This window comes from Microchirus variegatus (assembly GCF_963457635.1).
Source record: "Microchirus variegatus genome assembly, chromosome: 1".
NCBI classification, from domain to species: Eukaryota; Metazoa; Chordata; class Actinopteri; order Pleuronectiformes; family Soleidae; genus Microchirus; species Microchirus variegatus.
In genome coordinates, this window is record NC_139802.1 from 9174192 (window position 1) to 9198569 (window position 24378).

At 41.9% G+C, this 24378-nt stretch overlaps 1 protein-coding gene across 13 annotated transcripts in view; it reads left to right on the forward strand.

Annotated features, from left to right (window-relative positions):
* LOC310925336 (plectin-like) overlaps positions 1-24378 on the forward strand; it is a 99820-nt gene that overhangs the window by 35858 nt on the left and 39584 nt on the right. For 3 of the 13 annotated variants that reach the window (XM_083887261.1, XM_083887266.1, XM_083887267.1), the window contains exon 1: positions 4427-6034. The exons of 2 other annotated variants lie outside the window; for them this stretch is intronic. In XM_083887261.1, the coding sequence (XP_083743387.1) occupies positions 4474-6034 (1561 nt within the window). In that variant the 5' untranslated portion in view covers positions 4427-4473. Of the gene's footprint in view, positions 1-4425; positions 6035-11191; positions 11363-23080; positions 23490-24378 lie in introns of those variants that run through there. 8 more of the 13 variants (XM_083887270.1, XM_083887271.1, XM_083887273.1 and 5 more) reach the window with 5 other exon arrangements.

Genomic DNA, 24378 nt, shown 5'->3' on the forward strand with positions numbered 1-24378 from the left:
ATTGGTGTATGGACACTTTAACAATATATTTGTTTTATTTGTTAAAATAATAGTTGTTGCCTGGTTGAATTGGCTCAATAGGATGAATTATAAAAATGTTTCTGAACCTGATTGTGACTTTATCACACTTACAGATACACACATGCGCGTACATAACGCTCAATGATGAAACCCTCGTTTCGCAATACAAAGGAATGCCTTTCTTGCACAAAGAACCTGAGAATCCCTTTGTTCTCTCTTGCCGTCTCAAAACTCCCTCCATCCCAATCATTAACTTCACCTGTACTGCTTAAGATAATAAAACATTATGGTGTTGAGGTGTGCTTTAGTGAATTTCTGCCATGGGTGGAGTTCATACTGATATGTCCTGGGGCAATCATGTCCTAGGTTGACTAGACTGCAGATGTAAGTGAATTGTTTTCATGACAGCATTAGTAAAAGACAGGGAGGATTCTACAGTAATTGCCAAAAACGGAATTAACTGTACTATTATATTTAATTGTCATTGTGTATCACTTTTATTATTTTAATTATTTAAATATTACACTATATATTTAATAATTCACACAGTAAATGTTCTCTTGCATAATTGTTGATAAAAGCCTTACTATGTTCCAGTAGTTCTGTTTCAGATTACAGTGTCTTGATTAATGGTGTAGTGCAGGTGTCCAGGACAACAGATTTATGTCCCACTACTCCACTATAGCCCTGTAAGAGGATAATTGTCTTTCTCAGTCCTGGCTCACTCTATTTTACTGTTGCCATGGTGAAAGGAAAACAGTTTTGAGACAGTGTTTGGATGTGTAATAGTGTGTGTGGTTTCAAACTGCAGGGGAAATGCATAATAATTGAATTGCTGCCCCATTTTCTGGCACTGTAATGTCACAACTGGATGACCATGTTCCAGTAGAGTGCTGTATGCGTACTCCTAACTCCTCTGTGTATTCTTGTCTTTTCATTTATGCGAGGGAACACGTGCTCCCTTTCTCTACCCAACAATGGCCAGTTTTCCTCCCGACTGGGCTTTCGCTGAACTGACCATTAGAGGAGACTCTGACTGACACAGAAAGACGAACGGGAGACAGATGTACTGAAGAGAGAAGTGATCTTGGGACAGAAATCTGATATGTTCCTCAGAGGGCTGAAAAGGTTAGCTATAATGCACAGCTCTTTATATAGTTGTGCAGGGGAGATTCTTGTTTCTCGGCTAAGTTGAGAGATGAAGCCCTAATGTTAGCAGCCTGAAGTAGCAACACATGTTTAGGGAGCTTTACAACCTGTTGCATCACTATAATAATGAACTGCAATGAGAAACCCTTATTAGTCTACGTAGCTTCCTTCTCTTGGTGGCCTGGAGACTCCAAACAAACACAGATATGAATAGCATCAAACATTATATTATTTATGCTGGATTAAGTCGGCATGGGTTGCACCAAACAACAAGTTTGTGATGACGCTCTTGTCTTTTCATATCCTGCCTGGTACATCATTTGTAAAAAAGGACTCTGTTAAAAGTGACCAAAAATACACTTTATGATGATTCATAACCTATAATTTGTTCTTCAAATGTCACCAGACTATACTTTACACAGTCAAAGACGTGTGTGACATGATATCTGCAGATATAACCACACCCAGTGTGTGTGGAGTAAAAGCTCTTCAGTGATATCTGATCGAGAAATGTGTAAAACTAGACACCTTGTACTCGACAACCTACATGGACGCCCAGCGAGTTGTGCCACCGCAAGAGTGACGTATCTGCTTAGCGCCCGGCTGTTCTTCCTTGCACAGTAACTAATCTCTGTTTAGAAAAGTCCATTCATTTGGGCCGGTTTGTGTGACTTGCCGAAGGGTGTGTTTAAGCCGATGTGTTTATAGAGTTATGTGTACTATATAGGAGGTGTGTACGTTCGTGTGTGGGTGGGTGTTTCTGTAAAAGTTACAGATTTGCAGAACATGTGCACAGACTCATTCATATGTCGGCTGTCACTATTCACCGAGTCTAACTCTTTTTTTATTCCAATCTCTTTTTTTTTCTCATTGCGTCCTACTTCCTGCTGTACTATTTACTTTAGTGAGAATTTTTTTCCATGCCAGTTTTTTTTTCTCTAAGAAATTGAGAGAGAAGGTGGGAGGAGCCGGACTGAAAAGTGTGCCTCACTCTCTTTCTCGCTCTCCCTCACTCTCTCACACGCTGCCTCACTTCCATTCTGTCATTGCCATTGCCAGAGCGGAGACTGTTCATTCCCAGCCACGCTGAATGCAGGGGTGACAGGACACTTCTGTCTTTGTTTGAGTTAGATTTCACAAAGGACTATTCTTTTTCTGCCAGATATCCAAAGGAGGAAACAAGGAAAAGGAAGTAAGAAAAACGATCCCAAGGATTTGTTCTTTCCTTCTTTTTTTTCTAATTGAATTGAGAGACACGTGACAGCTGGTTTTGTCCCTGGATTCTTTCACAGAAGACATTTTATAATTTTTTTTCCCTATTTTGCATTTTCGTTTTTACTTTGATAGATTACTCTTTAACACAGCACCATGGTTGCTGGAATGCTGATGCCCCTGCAGGACTTAAGGGCTATCTATGAGGTCCTGTTTCGAGATGGTGTTATGGTGGCCAAGAAGGACAAGAGGCCTCAGATCAAGCACCCCGAGGTACCTAGTGTCAGCAATCTACAGGTAATCCGTGCTATGGGCTCTCTTAAGTCCAGGGGCTATGTAAAGGAGACATTTGCCTGGAGGCACTTCTACTGGTACCTGACCAATGAGGGCATTGTTTGCCTGCGTGAATACCTCCATTTGCCCCCTGAGATTGTACCTGTGCCCCTGCAAAGGGTGAGGAAGCCAGCCACCACTCTAGCCATTGCTCACCAGGCTGCACGGGTCCAGTCTGTGAAAGGTCCTACATCTTATGTACCCAAGCCTGGACAAAGGGGTGAAGAGAGGCAGGAGGCACTTGTTGAGCGTCAGGGCTACCGCCATAAGATGATGGGCCCTGGGGAAAAGGAAAGTTACTCTGATAGGACCCCCAGGTTCAGGGGTCGTCAGCTGGCTGCAGAACCAGCCAAGCCAAAAGCATCATGGGAAGGGGAGGACCAGCCTCTCTTCCGCAAAGGGAGGAATTTCAGAAGTGAAGCTGCAATGGTGGAGGAGAGTAGAGTGAAAAGAGTCTCTCGTCAGCAACTTGACATGAGCAGTGAAAAGCCTGTAACAACATCATATGAGAGAAGAGTGTTTGAGGTCCAGAAGGAAAAGGTACCAAGTTCTGTCTCAGGTCAGACAGCAGCTTTGAAACATGATGTAGCACAGACATCCTTGTCCTCCAAAGCAGCAATGCCATTAAGTGTGCCTGCTGTCACTGAGGCTACAGGTGTTGCAACATCGAAGATTCCATCTGAACCCTTTACGCTTAAAACAAAGGAGCTCACTGTCTCCAATGAGAAATCTTCATTTAGGTCTAGAGAAATGAGCAAAAGCAGTTCACCCACCACAATGCTTCCTGCTACAGTCGTCAAAGAAGAAAAGACAAAAAGAATGATTGTGGGTCCAATTAAATCTGAGGTTGAAGCTGAAGCAGCAATTGTAACACCCCAAACCATTGTCACAGTGGCTGCTGCTCAGGAAACAACCAATCTTCCACATGACACTGCCATTGCTACTACTGTCATCACAAAGCCTGCTGGTAAACGTGCAAAAGAAGTGACCACAACAAAGATGATGCATGCAGTTCAATCCGAGATGAAAACTACAGTTGAAACCCCAACTGATGATGTGAAGCCTCAGACAGATACTGAACAGCTATCTGCTCAGAAAACTTCAAGAGTTCTTACTGATACTGTCATCACCACATCTGTGATTACAAGACCTGCAGATAAAGATGTCAAGGAAGAAAAGGGACAGAAGGCAAAGGTGAAAGTGGAATCTATTCGACCCACAGAAATGAATACTCGGATTGAAACAAAAATTGATCATGACATGACCAAGAAAATGGCCAGAGGAGGATCTGATACTCTAGAAACCACAACATCTCCACCTGTCAGTATCACCAGCAAGCCAGTAGTGTCCACTTATAAAGCAAATGAGATCTCAGAATTTAAAGTGACTCATGAAGCCACGAACACCACTCCATCCTCAGATAATCTCTCAATTAAGACTGAAGCTGTTGAAGTGCTGAAAACTACTACACTGACTGAGCTCTCGTTACTTGAAGTCACAAGTACAATTAGTACGTCAACTCTTCCATCATCTATGGCAAATGTTGACGACGTCGAGGTGGAAGCCACAGTAAAAGAGATCATTACAAAACAGGAGAAAACTGACGTGAAGGTCATCTCTCACATCCCAAAAGATGAAATTATGGTGCTGGAAGAGATCCCTAAAGTGTTGGCACATGATCCCAAGGAAATCAAACAAGTGGCTGAAGCAAGCTCTAAATCAAAAAGAAAGAAAAATAAATCCCCATGTGAAACACCCATGAGTGTCAACGCTGAGGAAGCACTGGATGCAAAGGCTGAGAAAGAAAAAAATCCTAAAGACAACCCCCTGAAGGAGGTGACAGAAATTGTCGTCCAACCAATGAATACTTCAGAGACTTTAACTGAGTCTAACAGTGTTAAAACTGAGGGGGCATTATCTGTAGAGAAACACAAGTCTGTGGTTAAAATGAATGGAGAGGGGCCACAAATAATAGAAATCTCTAAGCAACTGGTTGAGAAGCCAAAGGAGGAAGTCCCAAAACAATCTGAGATTATTTCTGAACAAGAATGTCCTGCAGTTGATCAGAACCCTGCAGTGCCCCCAGTGGTGAGTTTGGGTGAGCTACAGGCAAAGGAGAAGGTTGCAGAAAGCACTGTCAAAACCACCCAGGGACCATTGTGCACTAAAGGCGAGTTAAATGCTAATTTGTTCCACATGGAGCCAGCAAGGTCGGGGGAAGTGCATGTTAAAAGTGTTGAAACAGTGACCGTTCAAAAAATAACTCAAGTTGAGATTATACAAGAAAGTTCCAAACCTGAAAAGAAAATCTCTGCCCCACAGTCGCATCAAGCCACAGTTGAGACTAAATCTCCAGTAAGCACAGAGAAAGGTGCAGAGGAATCTTCAAAGGGTAAGAAGAAAGGGAAAGGAAAAAAGAAGGCAAAAACACCAGATACAGAGACCATAAACACAATGCCTGTCCTTTCGCCTGAAGCAGAAGCACTGCCGGCCACTGTCGTTACATCAATGCCCGAGGCCAAAGCTAAAGACAGCCCTGTCACTGCCTCTGCCCTGACTGAAATGAATGTTTCTTTAAAGATGACTCCTGAAAGAATGTGCAGTAAGGAAGTCAGGCAGGCAGCAGCTGTGCTCTCTGAGGCCCCAGCAGACAAAGGGGAGGAGGAGCCAGCACTGCTCTGTGCAGAAAAAATCAAGCGGGAGGTTCCGAAAGCAAAAACATCCTGCACTGCGAGGGAAGCACCAGCAGCCAGAGAATTAGCGTCAGCAGCAACAGCAGAGGCAGCTGTAGCTCAGACACAGGCCAGCCCACTAGTCAAGCAAGAGGAGCCTCCCAGAGTTGCACAACATTTAGCCAGTCAGGCAGCAGAGCGCAGCACAGAGGAAAGGCTCTCTGTTTCTGAGGCCGTAAAGCAGAAGGAAGAGAAGAAGAGGGACTTGGAAGAGGACACACCCTCTGCCACTGACACACCCGCAGCTGCTCAGCCTGACCAACCTCAGCTAGGTGACACCTGTGAGTCTGTAAGCCCTGACATTGACGAGGCCGCCATGAGGAAGAAAATTGTAGTGGTAGAGGAGGTTGTTGAGGTGAGGCAGCTTCTCAGTCCGCAAGCAGCTGAGGGGGCGTCACCCCCACCACCTGTACAACCCGAGGAGGAAGAAGAGGAACTGGACCTGGATGTTTTGGAAGAGATTGCCATAGAGCGGGCACTTCTGCTTGAGGCTACGCCGACCAAGGTGCGAGGAGCCTCACCTGATGAGGACTGGGACCACTCACTGGAGGCACCAGAGGAGAAGTCATGGCCTAACTTCATTGAAGGTTTGTCTAAATGTGTGCAAGTGAACCCACTTCCTGCCATGCCCTTGTCTCTCTGTGCACGTGATGTAGTTCCTCATGTACCTAGGTCCCCACCTTTCTCTGAAGTATGGGAGGTCTTTGGTAGGCTTTTTGGGAACTGCTCTATTAATACACTTCTACATTGTCATGTGCTTAGCCACTTATTGTATTTCATGTTCCAAAGAAAGTTCCCATTCTGTAATTATCCTCGACTCCTCTTGCAAAGTATTATTTGGGGTGATTTGATTACAGTTTATGGCTTTAAGTTGCATGTTACAGAGCCCAGCTCCGATTTTGTGATGTGAACTGGTCTCTCTTTAGGAAGAGTCTTAGTGTGATGGTGAGAAGCGTCCATTGGGATGTCGCTGTGATTTAATTATCTGTGTGTTAAAATAGATGAGGTATCGGTGACACTGCCACAGCTCACCCAGTAATGCACTGGTAGATTTTACACTGCCATTGTGACATAGATTCCTCCTCCACAGATGGTTACAGGTGGAGGTTTTGCTTTAAAAAAAACTAAAAAACTAAAAACTACCAATTAAACCCTTAACTTTATTTTTCCACAATTCCAATGCATCAGTAGTACTTATTCTTCTGAGAAAATCAGACCTGCAAATCAGACTTATTTTGGGTGGGAGAATTCATGCTTTGTTGGGTAATAAGTTCAGCTGTGCACTCTCTAAATGGCCAAATGTGATTAAACAGACCTGTAGTCATTCCAACAAGGTGGGGCTGTTTTCTGAGATCCAGCCTCGCCTGTTCCCTGCAGAGATAGTTGTGCATGAGTTAAAGCCTGACTGACTAAAAGAGGGAGGTGTGGTGCTGTTGGGAGCATTTCTCCTCTTTTCTCCAATAATACTGTGTTCTTGGCATCAGTTCATCTTCTGTGGTTGTTCTTTTCTCCAGACTATGTGAGATAAGCAAGTCCCTAGCATACCATGATGTGATGGTATGCGTAGGATATCTGAGTTATGTAGGCAATGTGTATGCAGCACTGAATGCAGTGTTTCTGTGCTGGATCTGGAAAATAACAGTTGTAAAATGTCCAGGAAAAAAGGGTACCATGTGATGCTGTGGTTGGTGCTGTTGAAGTGAAACTGGCATTACTCACATTAAATCATGATGCCTAAGCATGTTCATGTGACTTCAAATTTTGGATGAATGCAAATATTTCACAATTTTGCCAAGTGAAAAAAAAAAGTTGTTATTTTGGCTAACATGCTCATTTCTCTAATCCCTGTCAGGGTTTATAGCAGGGAATTCACATGGGTGTTGTCTGTTGTGGGTGTGAGCAATGGACAGAGTCAGAAAGTTGGAAAAGCTTGCTCACAACTCTATGGGTGTGTTTGTTTGGTTTCACATGTGACAGCATATCTGGATTGAATTTGCAACCTTCATTCCTTTACACAATCTGTGACTCTCATTTGAAAAAACAAGCCTCTTTTTCAGTGAGATTAAAGTGTGAGTATGACTCACACACATATATGCTACAACAACATATGCAAGTTAGCAGATAAGGACACAGCAGTGCCATCTAAAGACCACAGTATTTGCTGACCCACTGCTGACATCTGCTGTCCATTTTCCACCACTGGCATCTTTTACATTGACACAATGCTCCAATGCAACAGTCGATCAATGTGTTTGGATACAACTCAAAAAAATGTGTTTTTCAGATCACACCATAGACAAAAAACTATGATTTTGAAGCTTTGCGTGAGGCGGGTTGTACAAAGCGATGAGCAGTGTTCGTTCAAACTGGTATTTACAGTTATTGTGTTTTATTGCTGTTATTTCACAGAGTGTGGTATTCATGGCATGTTACCTAATTAAATAGCTGTGCAGCAGTCTTAGTTGAGAAGTACTTTTAAGCTGCTACACTTTCTGGTTTTCTGTTATTAATCACTGGCTTGGAACAGAGAAGTAAGGGAAAGTATGTGAAAAACTAACTTGCACATGGATGTTGCCTTTGATCTACTTTGAGATTTTGTGACTTTTTGGATTTTTTGGTTGTTGAATGACAGATGCCAAAGACCTGGACATGGTTGAGAAGCTTTTTAAACAATGCCCACACGTGGCACCAGGGCAAATTAGACTAAAGCCCGTCCCAGACATACCACTGAGGTCCTCCATGATTTGATCTCTGAAATCGTGCCTGTGCATTCTTGCGTGATTGGCTAAATGAACAGCTACAGTATATGCTGCAGCTCTGTGCCTTTCATTATGGTGGCACATCATTTTGATGTCATGACTCACTCTGACCATTCTCAAGTCTGAGGGCTTGAATTACGAGTCTGACCTTTTTGAGTAGAGAAAGAAAAGAATTTGCGAACAGACTAGATGTTCAGAAGTTATGATTTCAATCAATGGCTTGTGTTGTGAGTTGGCTGCTGAAAAATCTGCCGTTGCTGTTGCTTCTGCTGCCGTCCACCAGTAGTGTTTTGCGCCGAGTAAACAAACAACCTTGCATGTCCTATCTTTTACTGCTCCCTCCACTTGTGAAATCACTTCTAGTTTTTCACTGTCATGTGTCAGACCTTAAGTATCAACTGACTCACGTCAAAGAAACCTTTTCACAATAAACACAGTATGACTGCAGTTGTCATCTCCAAGTAAACAGTTCAAAACTTGTCTTTGGCGACGAAGACAAGTCGGTCATGACACAGTGTAATGAGCAACCAAAGCAAAACCCTTTCCCATAATCCACTTGACTCTGATCTTCTAACAGATACAGTTTAGTTGGCAGTTTGTATTGCCATGTTGGCGACTGCCGTGTTTGATATCAGATTTAATGTCTGCCTGTTAAAATATAATTAGCAAACGCTGAACATCAATGTAACAGTCCAGAACCCATGTGACACATATGACGTCCAACAGTGAAATATCACTCATGTGATTGCTTTACTTACAGCATCCTTTATTTTTTTGTTGTTTTTGTTTATTGGAATTTCAATGAATGCTGAATAAGATACACATTTAACAAACAGTAAAGCTGTGAGTTGACTAGATGACGGTCAAGTAAAAAACAAGTAGTAGGCATTAATAAGAAAACAGTTAATTTATGTACCTTCATGCCATAAACATGGCGTGTGAATGTGAAGAAAATCACAACACTGTTACTGTAATAAATTACATTCCATACTGGCAACTGATCCACCAAATCAGGTTCTGCAGTTACCGCCCATAAAGCGCAAACTTAGAAGAAATGGACACACCCACAGTGAGGAAGTGAGGAACTTTCATTGGTCGTTGTCCGATGTTCCATTCTATTGGTAGGGGAATTTTTAAAGTCATTAAAAAAATTCCAAGACCATGAGCACAAAATGTGGTAGCATACGTTTTGGGAGTGTACAGCAGCACTTTGAGCACGTGGAAACAGACTAGAATTTAAAGATATGGACATTTGTGAAGCAACAAGTATATTTGCTTAATAACAGTTTTGTTCTCACAGCGTTGAGCAGGTGCACAGCACATTTGCAATGTTGCAGGGCATGGAACCCATTCTAAAGTCTGCAAATGATTCACTCAAAATTAAAAAAATGCACAAATTCTTGAATGAAGATGGAAAAGAAACTCTATAATTGTCGACCAAACCCTGGGAACAGAACGACTGATAACATGTGGAACACATTGAGAGTTTGGCCAGCATGGTTATGACATTAGTCATTTCCCAAGGCACACTTTGGCTTTTATTGCAGGCTCTGAATTCAATTTTGTAGTTTTGAGTATTTTTGTTGTTATTATTTTAAAGCTTCCAGCGTTTCAATATTTGGTAGGGTGTATTTATCCTCATTTTAAAGTTATTTCAAGTGTTTAGCCTTTCGGTTTTCACCTTTATTATGGCATAATTTCTCAAGAGACACTTTACCACCTACTAAATCAAGATTACTTTTAAAAAAAACATTGTTTACAAAATGGAGCTTCTGCAGTATTTAGGAGTAGATTGTGCTAGTGGGAGTATTCCTCTGTGGACACGAGCTTTGAATACCTTTTGGGCTGTGTGTTCTGACATGAATGATGTGTGCATGAGGTGCCTGTTGAGTGGAAAGGTTCATGGAGGCAGGATGCACAAGGAGGTTTTCCCTGCTGCATTCCTCTGTAAATCCTCCCCATGGTTTCTCAGTATGGCTGTCTTAATTTCACATATCATGTCCATCCATACAGTCCATGTTGCGTGCTCTCCAGACACGGAGTGGAATGGCTTTTAGCATTACCAAGAAATGGAGCCAGTTGTCAGCACAACAGTTGATGAAGCCGTGTGTATATATATTCAAAGTTACTATATTTAGAGAATGTTGTGCATTGTCGTTATCCCTAAACCAATAGGGGATGCAAAGTGGAAGCTGCAGTCATCACTCATTTTGTATTTGGTGATGGACGTTTAGTTTGAGGCAATTGGATTTGAGTAAATATCTCATCAGGGTGGGTTCTCAGTTTTCAGATTAAATCACTTCATTCCTATTTATGTCTACTTTATGTTCTCACCTGTACTTTTTCCATAATACCAATGAGAATATCCAGTTAAGCCCATCTTATTAGAAGTTAATAAATTGAGTAAGCATCTCATTTTAGCTGGTGTCATATTGGATCCAGTACAATCAGATGACATTCAAACGACAACAGTATTAAAATGTTCGAGTGACCATTAAAAAAGATTATATATAAGATGTTTAATCATCATTTAGCAAACCTTGCTTCATCTGGTGTATTGGGGGATGAGTCAGCTTTTCTGAGTGTGGATGAAATGATGAAAATAGCAAGTGTAAATCATGTTGTAGCTCAGAGGATTCAGAAACAGGAGACCTGTTTTCTGACTGAGAGATGTGACATAATGCCAGAGAATAAACCTACCAGCACCATCATCAAAGAGAGAGGGGGGGGGGGTCTGCTTGTGTCTGTGATGAGGGGATGTCTCTAGGGACGAGTGCGGCCAAGTGGCCCACCAGAGCACTTCTATCAGTTTCTAACTGTGACTGTGTGTGATCATCTGGCTCTGGTGGATATTTATAACCTTTCAGCTCCTGCCCTCCCCACCACTTCTAGTCACCCACACCCTCCCCGGGCCCCTTGAGCCCCTCGCCCCTGCTTGTTGTCCCTCCTCCCTTTGCCAAGGGAGAGCTGGCTGACAGATCCAAGCAGCAGGCGCAGCCTGTCAAAATTCAACCCAGGGGAGAAACGAGGCAGTCCAGAGCAAACAAACAGGACCCTCTCCCGTCCTCCTCATTCCCCCTCTGTCCAGCTCTCTTCTCCTTCGCCCTCATTCTCATCTTCCTCCCTGTACCGTCTCTTAAATGAAGATCATACCTGGTAGGTCTACAGAGTGGGGTTTGCTGTGGTGTGTGTGTCTGTCTGTCGATGTCTAACTGTGTTTGTCTGCCTGGCTCCTTGTCAGGTTTTTTTGGCAAACCCACCGTGTGGGCTCTTGTCGCGCTCCCAGTTGGGGAGCGCACACATACTCACTCAAACACAACACAGACAGTCACGCACGTTCACATTTAACCAACGGCCACTGCAGCACAGATTGTGTTCCATATTTAACCCAGTCCACAGTATGACTGACTTGAGTTATGACTGAGTTTGGCTGTGTCCTGTATTTTCCTTTATTTGATGGCATGTGGATTGAAGTGGGTGAGGGCATTGGGGGAAATGTCATTTCCCTTTGACCCACCCCTTGTCACCTAAAAGAGGTGTCTTTCCTGTCTGACATCTGACGACTGTCAACAAGTGGGGGCAACTTGTAAAGAGTGCATTTTATTCAAAAAAAAGTGTGTGTGTCATGGATGAACAGAGTGCTCTGAAAGCAGAATTGTCATTGGTCTGTACAATGTCAATGTAATGTTATTTGTCAAAATGAAGCAAATTGTGGTTTGCATTACAGTTTTAGTTCTTGTGCCATCAGCTTAGTAATTTGATTTGATACGATAAAAAACATATTCAATAGAGATTTTGAAGTCCTTGCAAGGCAGAATAAACAAATAAGAAACGGGCTGGACTGGTTATAGGAATATTAATGGCTGTCACTGCTTTATTGGGCTTGGCTCATTTCTGTTATCTGATAGGAATACACTTACTAAGACCATCTTCACGCCAGATACCATAAAGTCGCTATTTAAATGAGATGAAATTAGTCACAACGGGTCACCAGATAAGAAGGAAAACACCTGTGGTGGGCAACACTTGGAAATAGTAGTCACCTTTATTTGGATATGGAAGTATTGATAGTATTATTTGGTCTTGTATTTTGGGATGTGAGGAAAAAACAAAATAAAGTTTCAGTTGGAGCTGCAAAGCATTGTAAAACAGCCCATGCCGCTAACCCTAGACAGTATAGTACATAAGTGCAGTAAAGTCCGGCTTGTAACAGTAAGGTCAGAAAACAGCTGAACAATCAGGAAAAGCTGACCAGAATAAGACTTTCAGTAATAGCCGTCGGGTGGGGAAAACAGCAGGAATTCCTGCCCAGGGCGTCCTTTTTTTAAAATGTCCCTGCTGCCATGCATGCCCCCGCACGCTCATGCTGTCCCACACCTCCCCTCAGAGAGAAGTCCCACCTGTCGCAGTGGCCCAGAATCATCATCCCCTAATCTCCTCTACCTTATGTCTCTCTGGCCTAACAAATGCCTTTAAGCCCCAGCACCTACTCTCCCCCACCCTGGTGGTTTTGGGGCACTTTGTCTCTTTGATTATATTTTGGCACTTGCGAAAACACAAATGGCGAGGTAAATGAGCTGCAGATTAGGTTTAGAAAAAGCAAGGAGAGTAACACCTACTACTTGCAGTCATAAAGCAGTGGGTTGTGTCTGCTGCTTATCTTCGTCTGCCTGTCGAACAGGAATTTAACCTGTTGGCTTGTCATTAATGTCTGTTTGTCTTGTGGCTTACATGTGCTAACTATACTAAACACTGACCTGAATAGTTCATATTACTTACCCATAGCTTCAAATGTGCCATGTTTACCCTCTGCATTAGTCACGTTCATGTGTAAATGCTGAAGCTGTCAGTTGTCGTGCTACGTGATAGGTTGAAGAAGCCACCAGGCCTTCTAGTGATGTTCGTGGGAATGCCTTTGATTTGGCTCATGCTACAGCGATTGTGCAAAGATATCAACCAGTGCAGACTCCACCCAGTTGAGCGTTAATATTTTCCTATTGTTTGAGATGGATGAAGAACAATGGCTCTGTCAGGTCCCTCCCAAACTTGAAAGATTTTTGTGTGTGTGTGTGTGTGTGTGTGTGTGTGTGTGTGTGTGTGTGTGTGTGTGTGTGTGTGTGTGTGTGTGTGTGTGTGTGTGTGTGTGTGTGTGTGTGTGTGTGTGTGTGTGTGTGTGTGTGTGTGTGTGTGTGTGTGTGTGTGTGTGTGTGTGTGTGTGTGTGTGTGTGTGTGTGTGTGTGTGTGTGTTGTTGCTTGAGGGTGACCCAGTGTCTCTTCTCATCTTACTTGTGCTAACACACTTTGTAAGATTGACAGTATCACGGCACTGACCTAGTACAGATGCCAGGTCTGAGGCAAAGCTTGGCTCTGAACCAGCTGAAAGCCATTTTAAACAGCAGATGCCCAAATACAATAGCCATGAATACACGTGCGTGTTCAATATGCAACACCGTGATGACTTCATCCTGGATTTACGCTGAAGAAATAATACATCGGTACGCTACACAAAGAAATCCCAGCAGACTGTGCCCTCTAATACAGCAGATAAACTGTAAGCCGTCTGATCCTGTGATGTTTTGTAATAAACACTGGAGGTTCTTAGTCCCTCACTTTGTCTTTTTTAGCCTCACGCGCTCTCGTGTCAGTTGCAGCACATTTGCATATGTGGATGAATTGCCAGGAAATGTGCAAATGTTCATGATGCTATCGTCTCTACAGTGTATTCAGGGTTAACTGTAATTGTTATCAGGAGTTGAATTTTAACTCTTTAACATAATCTAATCTAGAACCAGCACTAAGCATGAAAAAACTAATTCATGTGTAAAGATTTCCTCAAGATTATCCTCTAATGAAAGCATAACCTTGGACACCTTAGATATTTGTAAAGATAAAAAGAGTCCTGTAGGAAAATCTAGAGCAACCAATTGGAACTATATCCTAAGATTAAAATGTATTTTTTTTAAATACACATTAACTGTTTCCGTGACACAGATATGAATGTCCTGCATGCTCCTATAATTTATTTAAATGCCTCAGACTTAAATGCAGCTGCTGCCCCTGCTTATGTGCTCTTCATGGGGATTTCTGGTCTTAACTGTTCCCCTCGTCCACTGCTGTCATTTCTGCCCGATGACAGCTCACAGTTCATTCACTTGCTCCTCAGCTTGACCTGTCACTTATGACAGCACTGAGACCATGGGGATTTTATCTATGTCGGAAAACACTGTAGGCTGTAGATTAAGTGTCGTGTGTGCGGCACATGCTGAGGTGGGAACATGGATTTTAACATTCTCTCCAAACCAAACCCAGATCATGAGGAAATGGGGCGTGGCCTGGTCAGACTGTAGATACTGTGGAGCAAGGCATTTGTGTTCACTGATAAATGTGCTCGTCTTTTTTGAGCCACCTGTTGATAGGAAGTTACATTCTTTTTTTAGGAATAATTGGTCAGTAAAGAATGTTTATTACTGTTATTCTAAGGCACAGAGCTCAAAACAGGTGTCTCTTTTAGCTATAAAAGGCTCATGCTCTGTCTTTGTTTTACAGGAGCTAGGCTAAGAATTGTAATTTTGGCCCATGTCAGCTGGGATTGGCCCCACGACCCTCATGTGGAGGATAAAGCGGTAGAAAATGAATGAATGGATTTGTTTTACAATGCTGTGAAAGTGTAGCTTCCTGTCTGGTTTTTGCATAAGGTTTGACCAAAGTAGCCAACCAGGAACAAAAATTGGATTAGCTAAAGCGGGTGAAAAAAGAAGTCAGTTTGCACGGAAGTTTGTGGAAGAATGAGCCTACTTCTCACTTGATTTATGATGTCATAAACCATTTTCCAGGGGAATTTATGGTCTTAATCACTAGAGTTTAATGGTCTTCACTAGAACATGATGTACAGTTTGTAAATGATGATCCCATTTAGAGGAACATACAGCAAAGCACATGGACACCAGTGTGATGGACTGCTTGTATGTGCCTGGTTGCAACATGGTTCATATTCATGACCGGTTGCCACTTTTGTTGATGCAAAACGAATTTGATGCAAAAGATTTGGAGATGCTTGTTGGGCTGTGTGGGCCACTGTGGTTTGGTTCTGACTGTGGCTTTGGCCACGTTTGTGGAAAGGCCAGTGTTCTTCCTGGAAACAGCCACAATCAGAATTCCACTCCAGAGCTTCCCCTTACTGTACGCCATTATATGAGTGAGTGTGTGTGTGTGTGTGTGTGTGTATTTGTTTCCATTAGTCTAAATTGCCTGTGCCTCTGCTGAACCAGTAGGCATGAGTCATAACATAAACAGTGGACTTCTGTCTCAGAGGCTCCCTGAGAAACCCGTCAAGTTCTTTTGGATCCAGTTCTGCTGTTACAATAGCAAGTAACAAAAATCCACATGGAACACATGTAGGCTTTTCATATAGAGCTCATGTTAATGTACATTCATGTACCTCTGGGACGTGAAATATCCATCCATTTTCTTCTTGGCACTCCATATGTTCCATACGGTCCATATAGTAAACAGTGACATCAGCAGTTTACCTAAAGTTTATGGCTAAGGCCTTTGTATGCAGCACATGTAAAATTGAAAACATGTGGCTATAAGGGTTGCATGTCACTTCTTTTTCTCGTTTTTCTTGACACTGTTTATTTGAGTTCAGCTTCTTTCCTCAGAGGTCATGGAGAAAGAAATATGCTTTGCTACAACAGTAACAAAGCTGGAGGAAGCTCAGTAAAAACTCTGGAAACGTGCTGTAGAAGCAGTCTGGCCCCATTGAAAGTACATTTTGTTACCTGTGGATGGAGTTAAAGATTATTGGATTGATCAATAATTATGAATGTGTTAGGTGGTTATCATAGAAAATGTTGCTATAAAGTGCTTTTTTTAATCCACTTACTTTTCATATGAGTATACATGTGTTGAGTAAGTTTATTTCAGATCTTCAAGAGTGCAGATAAAGGCAACTGGATTTGTTTTTGAAGACATTTCACCAGTAAGGCGTCTTCATTTCTGGGGTCGGCAACAATAGTTTCGATCGATAAAAATTAATGAATAAAATGCTGCTCTGTCAGTGTTTACGGCCAGTGTAGTACGTGACACATCGGAGAGCTTCCTATGTCAGGGGTCAGAGTGCTGTAAAAAGAGAACACGACATCTATAGGTCACTTTCCCTTTTAAATGTGACCTGAAGGAACTGCTCAGCTGTGCCCCGTCTTAAATCATTATGCCCTGAAGTTGACAGGTGACGGTAGGTGTGTGTGTGGGTGTGGGTGGCTGAGTGTCAGCTGAAATGTACTCCTTCGTTTGAACAGACATTAAACCATTAATCTCTGACCTCTAAAATGAATACTCTAAATTTACGAAAACTAGTGTCTGTTGTTGACAACAGTGACACCTCCTCGGGACAAAATGTCAAGCAACGATGATGTGTATTCACATAAGGACAGTGCACTCAGGTTGAGTTTTGTATATTACTGTGCATTCATTAGCAAAGTGGTCCTTCTTTGTGGATCTAGTAACATGGTACTCATGCCTTAAATGAATGAAAGATCAAAAAGTCTGCGATGAACGATGATACGCAAATGAAGTGGGATTACCGGTTTGCTACCTTCTGTTTTGTCCATAAATGGAGGGCCAGAGAAAACTGTCCGGCTTTCATCTTCCAAAAAGTGGTTCCTGTTTCTTTTTTTAAGTCTCCTTATACCAGCTGACACCGGTGTGTCCGGAGCGCAGGGTCACCAGTGGATCTTATAGTGCACATCCGAACTGTCATGGCTTCATTGTGGAAATACAAGACAGGGAATTATTTGAATGGAATGAGGTCTTATGAATAAAGGTTGAAATATCTGTACAGTAAAATGTGTTGTGCAGGTGAGTGGAGACGTGTGGAGTGGGTAAAGACAAGTATGTGGTGTTTACAGCAAAGCATGTGGTTGTTACTACTGAGTCATGAGAGACTGGACATGTGCAGCTATTTTTGCCTCCAGCTCCTGCTGTAGCAATGAAATCTGTAGTAAAATAAGTAATTATCTCACGCAATGCATATGTTAAGACCATCCTCAACTACCTTGACACACCTGCATTATGATGGAAGGAAGCGCTGCATTGAAAGTGTGCCTGATGATACTATACCGTGTCAAATAAAAAAAAAACACTAGATTTACTAGAGATTACAATTGATAGATGATTGTTTTTGGGTTACTGTAAAAAAGTAAAATCTTATAATAATGTCCTGCTGAAATAAATGGGTAAATGTAGTAGATGTGTCTATACTACCGCAATGATAGTGTGAGGCTGTAAATGGAATATTACCCTATACCTGAAGATCAATGCCTCACATATAATTATCTACTGCGTTTACAACGTCTCAAATGTAATTTATCACGGCAACCTGTAATTTGTGTTACAGAAGCGTCTTGGATGGGAGGGGAAATCTCGTCTAGTTGCCTAAACAACCAACTCCTGAAAAAAACACATTTAATAACATAATAATATGTTACTACAGAACCTCTTGTTAAATAAGTGGATCTTACGTATATAATATGAATAATTGACTAAAGTTAAATCGCTTAATTAGTCCACTTTCACTGATGTTTTGTTTTAAAAGTCTGATTGCACAGTGCCTCAGTTGCAAAATCCACATGGCATGTCATCAGGCATGATTGTATTCTTCCACCATCTAGTGGCCAAGCAGTGTTATTGCTTTGCCTTCAGTTACAGTTACAGTGGAGTGAGGTGGGTGAAGGATGGTGTTTTCCTTTCTACGTCCGTCTTTCAGTCTGTGGAGAATCCTTCTTCTTTGTGTCTAAAAATACGTCGTCTGTGAGTAAGAGTCAGCCACAGCTACCGCTGAAGCACATGGTGTTGTCGTTTTTATACCCGTTGTCATAGAAACGTCCCTCATGTTCCCCTTTTTTCCACATTTTCGTGGGTGTTTGGAAACTGCCGAGGCTCAGATAGAGTATGGAAATACCGCATGCAATAGTAACTGATTAATAGATCGCCAGGGAAACACAGAAACCTATTCTGTACACACTGTGATTCAGACTTAGTCATAAAGATGACTTTTTTATACTTAAACTTCTCTGAATTGAATAAAATATAAGTTTGGATTGTTGCTAGGACAGAACTTAAAGGCATAGTAGGTAGAAGAACTCATGAAGTAAGCAGTGGATTGCAGTTTCACTGGTACTTGCAGCCTTAATTTTAAATAATTGCCATTTTTCTCTGCTTTTCTCTGGTTATTTAGCAAATATTTTATAGCCTAAGGCGTTAGTATAGGCGTTTATCTGATGTATTTATTTGTTTTTGTACACATCCAAAAAGAGAATAACATCAGTAGTAAACAGCACAGTAATGAGTGACAAAGAAAAAAAGAAAAGTGAGTTTAATTCACTGTGAAATGAAGCAGGGAAAAGTTGTTGGTCGTAACCAAAGCCTTAGTCTTGGCAGAGCTAGATTTATAGCTTTGAAACAGCCATTTTCCATATGATAATTAAAAACCGTGATCCAATCACAGTCCTGTTCTTGACCTACACTTTATATTTAGAAAACCACTGAGAAAAACCACCTCAGCACTCGCATCCTAATAACTTTTGCCTTTTTAATTACACACTCACTTTACAGTTGACTGCATGCAAGTGTTTCTCTGCACTGCACTTTCTTTGAGTCATCTCACTGCTCTCACCTGCAGAGGGAGCCACATTCCCTTTTAAATATACTCCGCTGTGTCAGTTCAACTTCCTCATTTATTTGTGTCCCCATTAGACATCGGCAAATTAAACATGAACAATCCTCAGATGTGGGATTTTTTCCACAGACACTCTTGCCACTCGGGCACTGAGCTTTATTTAAAACTCCAGCTGCCGTGGCTCGTTGAGTCCGAGTTAAATTGGGTTTTCAGCTTCATCGTCAGATCTAATTTTGACGTCTACAGCTCAGCTACAGTGGGCCGTACGGCTGCAGATCACTGTTGAAATTGAATTGAATTGAATTGAATTGAAACTGTATAATGCATCACGGCAAAGCAATGAAAACAAAAGCATCCCTGTGATTAGAGTGAGCATTAAGACATTTAGCCTCCTGTGTGTTGTTGTTTTAATTTTTAATTTCTCATACATATGAAATTGGATCTCGTCTGTGCTATGATTCAGCTACCTTGCCCTGCCTCTCCTTCTTCTCCTCCCGTCTCCTCCTCCTCTTCATTGAGTTGGTAATCTTGGGTGTGTTTAGAACTGCTCCTAGTTTTATCAGCATTCCTTTCCCCCTGAGCTGCGATGGCCAGTTACTGCAGTAAACCTCATTGATTGAGGAAAAAACAGGCGGGCGGTTGAGTAGTGATGATAAAAAAAAGGGGTGGAAATAGAGGAGAGGAAACCTAATCTGTTAGAATTCCATTCATTTCTGATTTGTTTGCATTCGTTAGGAGTCTCATTAATCCACATTTGTAGCCCTCAACAACTTAAAATGTCATTGTCCATCATATACAATGATGCAGTTATGATGTCCTGCGTCAGCTTATGTAACTTTACGTTTGTTTAGTATTCACACATTGATTGTAAAGGACAGAGTCCACATTACACTAATTGCTTAAGGCTTTACGACCATTAAATATCCTGTAAATTCTCGGCCTGCAATCTTGTCGATGAAAATCACAGACTCCAGTTGTAACGGACAAAACCATCATTCTCTCACTCTCTCTCTGATACAAATCATTTCCTGGAATATAGTCTTCAGAACCACTGACACGAACTCTCTCATTGTGTCAGTGGACAGATTTGTGTGTGACTATTACTCCACATCATTTTCACAATGAGGCAATTGACTGTTTGGCAACACAGCGAAGAGGAGCCTGCGGCCACAGCCGCTCTAGCCACACTGCAGGACTGTATTTACCCTCGGCATTAGTCTAAGCAGAACGCTAACACGCTCGTAATGACAACACAAACATGCACTTTCAGCACGGATAATAATAATATGATTAGATCCTAATCCTTGAAATGTTTCTTTTGAAGCCAAACATGCCGATCCGAACTGACCTCCTGAATTAAACATGATTAAACTGTTTAATTCACCTGCATACTGACTTTCTCTGTTTATACCCAGCATGTCAACAGGTGGTTGTGGGGCTAAATCGACGCAGCATGCAACAGCAATTGTCACTCCATTCTCTCCAAGTCAGATGTCGTGTCTGCATTGACATGCTTCCACTCTTGCTCTATTTTGAGTGTGTAAACTCTGTCAAGTGGGGCAATAAGCACCAGGATGGTGCACTCAAAATGTAACGCAGCAGAATGTTTTTTTACATTTGCGGCTGACAAAAAGGACCTTTCATCCGTGCAGTAGCTGGCATCATTTCCACAATGAATAACACACAGGCCGATCCATGCACAATGTGACCTCAATCTGTGTTCTCTCTGCTTTTAGATGCAGCGAAGTGTCTGCTTTGCTTCATAATGCGGCAAATCATCCCTGTCATCATAAACAACAGCTCAAACCTCAAGCTTATCATTGAGAAAGAAAATACCCCCTCCACACACACACACCCACACACACACACACACACACTCTCCCTGCTCATATAAAAAGCCCTATAGTGCTCCCATCTGGTTTTGATGAAGCCAGATGAGGGAGAAAAGTAATAAGCATGTTGAGACCTTAATGATATGCCTCCTTTTTGGAGGAAAGGTCTGATGACTAAGATGTTCCACACTTTCTTGCATCCTATGGCTGTTCACATTTGGGGTTTCCTGCTAGTGTATCCCATGTGGGTGAGAGATGCAGCTCAGATACCGTGGGTGTTGGTACATCACTGGAGTTCTCAGTTTACCATCTCGACTTGCCTCTGCATCTCAGATGCCACACGTCTTATAACATAATATATAAAACATAACCATATATGCTTGTTTATTCCATTCTACATCAGGGAATGATGCTCAAATCTAAGCATAATTGCTTGAACTTTCTCATTCATTGAAGCCAAACATCGTATTATAGTTAGTTTAAGCCTCTAAAAGTATAAAAGAATGAATATTATGTATGACACCTTTTCCTCTTTTAATTGCCTTCCCTCATACCACTCCCTAATTCCTTTGCTTGCCGAGACACTGTACGGAACTACAAAGGTGTGTCTCCAAACTTGCTAACGTGGCTCAAATGAGTCAACATGCACACACACACACACACACACACACGCTAGAGCACATTTACACTGACACATTAACTACCTGCGTGTTCATACAGGTGGTTTTCAAAACCCTGTACTCTGGAAGAAAAAGTGCTTTTAGATGCCTGATAAACTGGTGTCAGTCGGGGTGGGGGGAAAGTGGCAAACCCCGAGCCACCTCCTGGGGCTGGAGCGGCATGACTGAATTAGGGAATGATGCCCAACCTCCTGCCCTCAGGCTAAGCAGCCAGGATATATTAGTGGTATGTGGGACCATTATGGAGAAACATGAAAATATACCTTTGATAAACTGTTATTAAATACAGGCTGTCAGACTAGAATGTGCAGAGTGACACGAAGTAATAAGTAATTTTAAAGCCATACTTCGTCCATAAAAGGAGGAGGAGCAAAGAAATGCACTCACTTATGCCACTACTTTGTCACTGTGGTGTCTTATTTATAAGCCACAGCAAACTTTACAGTTATGTTGCCGGCTGATTCTCCTGAGTCTTTACTCACTGCTCATCAAGATACATCAGAGCATTTTTATTTAAAGGTTAAGGTAACTTGGCTTGTGCTGAAAGGTTGCCGGTGTCTTAAGCCAGGATATATGGGAGGGTTGCATCAGGAGCATCCAAATCAGATAGATACTTAATACAAATCCCAGCAGTATCCACAAATTTAAAATAAATCAAAAGGCTTTCAATAAATACTGATTAATAAAAAAAAAGTGTCACGTAATGTGAATGGTGTGCAGTGTTGTACAGTTCAGAACAGATCAGTCAGTAAACCTAGAAAAAACCTAGTGGGGAACCCTAGAAAGAGAGAAGTCATATTCAATTAAATTAAAGTAATTAATTTGGATTAAACAACACAAAGCAGAAAATGTATTAATAGGCTGAGAAAAAGGTAAATGTGGCTGCAAAAAGTGTTTGAGCTCAAGTAAAAACACCATCGAGAGCTTAAGAGACAAGACCTAACAGAACTCAACAATGTGGTCTTGAGGTTTTCAGTGTGAAACATTGATTTATTTTTTTTTTTTCATTACAGCTGAATGATTTATTAAAATTGCCATTCACCTATGTATGGTGTGCACTCAAACATGAATTTCAAGCTGTGGTATTTCTCAGAAAAATCAGTGATGGTCTGGGTGTGGCCAGATATCTACTGTAGAGAGCTGCCCTTCCCAAAACTATCTTTTTTATTTATTTTTTTCATTAGTTAGTAATTCTTAATGAGAAATGCCTGAGGAATGCTGTGATGATTAACAATGAGACGTGTATGTACCTGTGTGTATGTGTGTGAATCTGTACAGCCTTTTACCTTTTTAGGCTCTTACAGGATAGTCTTATCTAACATCCTGGGTGTGCATTGTAAATTATTCATTAAATGCTGTTTAATACATTATGAAGCACTAACTTTTATGTTTTTACATTTTTTTATTGAGTCAGTATGCGTGTGCTTGTCCGCGCGTTGTCTTGCGCAAATGAAGTGATTAAGTGATTGTACATGCAAGTTACCACACCTCATCCTTCCCCGCCTCTCCTTCACCTACCTCGTCCCACACTCCAAGAGGAAGGGGTGTGTTCAGAGCTCAACCCACTATGTCTTCCACACACACACACACACACACACACACACACACACCGGCACCCACTAAATACATTCTCGCACATCACACACACACATGGACAGGCCCAGACTTCATAGCCCACAGGCAGCATATTTTTAATGAAAGGAATAGGGTAAGAGGAAAAAAAAAAAAAAAGAAAAGGGAAAGGAAAAGAAGGGCAGAGCCGAACCCGATGAGGGAGTGAGGAGATAGAGAGGCAAGAAGGGAGGGAATCATAGGTTTGGTGACGCGCTGAGCTGTAGCCACAGGACTGCATACTCGGGGACAAACCGAGGGTCAGAGGGACAGATAGACGAGCGGAAAGCAGAAAAGGGGGAAACAACCAAGGAAGCTTGTATCATCAGGATTACACTGTTTTGTGTGCTGTCAAGCCGTGACAATGACGTCCCCGCAGCAGAGGTACAGGAATTTCTCCTCTGACAGCATGGGCAGAGAGAGGATGCACACAGAAGATGGTTATTACCAAGGGATGCTGAAGGCTACAGACGGCAGGAAAGGTACTAGTACAGCAGCGTTGAATGGAGACGAGCTTAATTGCAAACCTTAATTACAACCTAGTTCGTATACCATGTGTGTGAGAAGCTGCAGGGCAACAATGAAGTGCTCTTCCAGGAAGCATTTAATGTAATTTGAGCATTGGACAACATTGAGTTTGTAGACTTTTGGCTGCAAGAGCCTGGAGACTTTTATGGCAAGACTTTGTAATGTATATCAGTAAAGTCGTCTGCCTGCACGTTGAGTGTCGGGACTTAATCTGAAGCTTTATAACATGATTTAAAATGACAGACCTGCTGTGTTTCTGTGTGGAGTGAAGTGTCCAGTGTTTGCCAACACAGTCACTTAAAGGAGGATACTCATGTTATAACTGGCAGCAAAAGCCCATTCTCAGTATTTATGTAGCATGCATATATATAAATATTAAGTTTCTTCACTGAAATGAAAGTAGAATTTAAATTGTATTGTTTCTCCTGCATTACAAAAAAAACAAATGTCTCCGCTGTAAAGTAGTGGAGTATGAAAAACTGCATTTACACTTCTTTCCTGTCCTGCTATCAGCTTACGGGCATTTGTGGACCATAAACACCACACCTCTCTGTATCTGTGCGAGTTTTTGCGTTTGTGTTGAGTGTGAACATGAGAACGTGGAGACTCCCGCTTTCATGGGAAACTGCTTTTAGTCTGCAAGGAAGTCTGTGAATCATCCCAGTGTGTGCGCATTCATGCGTGTTTAAGCAGTCATCGGGGTTCCACTGTGTGACATCTACCCCCTCAACAGGAAATGGAACATAGAGGTCACAAAGTGAGGCTCAGTCCCTATTGGTTTAAATGATAAATTAGGAGGGTAAAGGTTTGTTGGTGTCCGTATAAGGTTTCCAAGGAAATGTA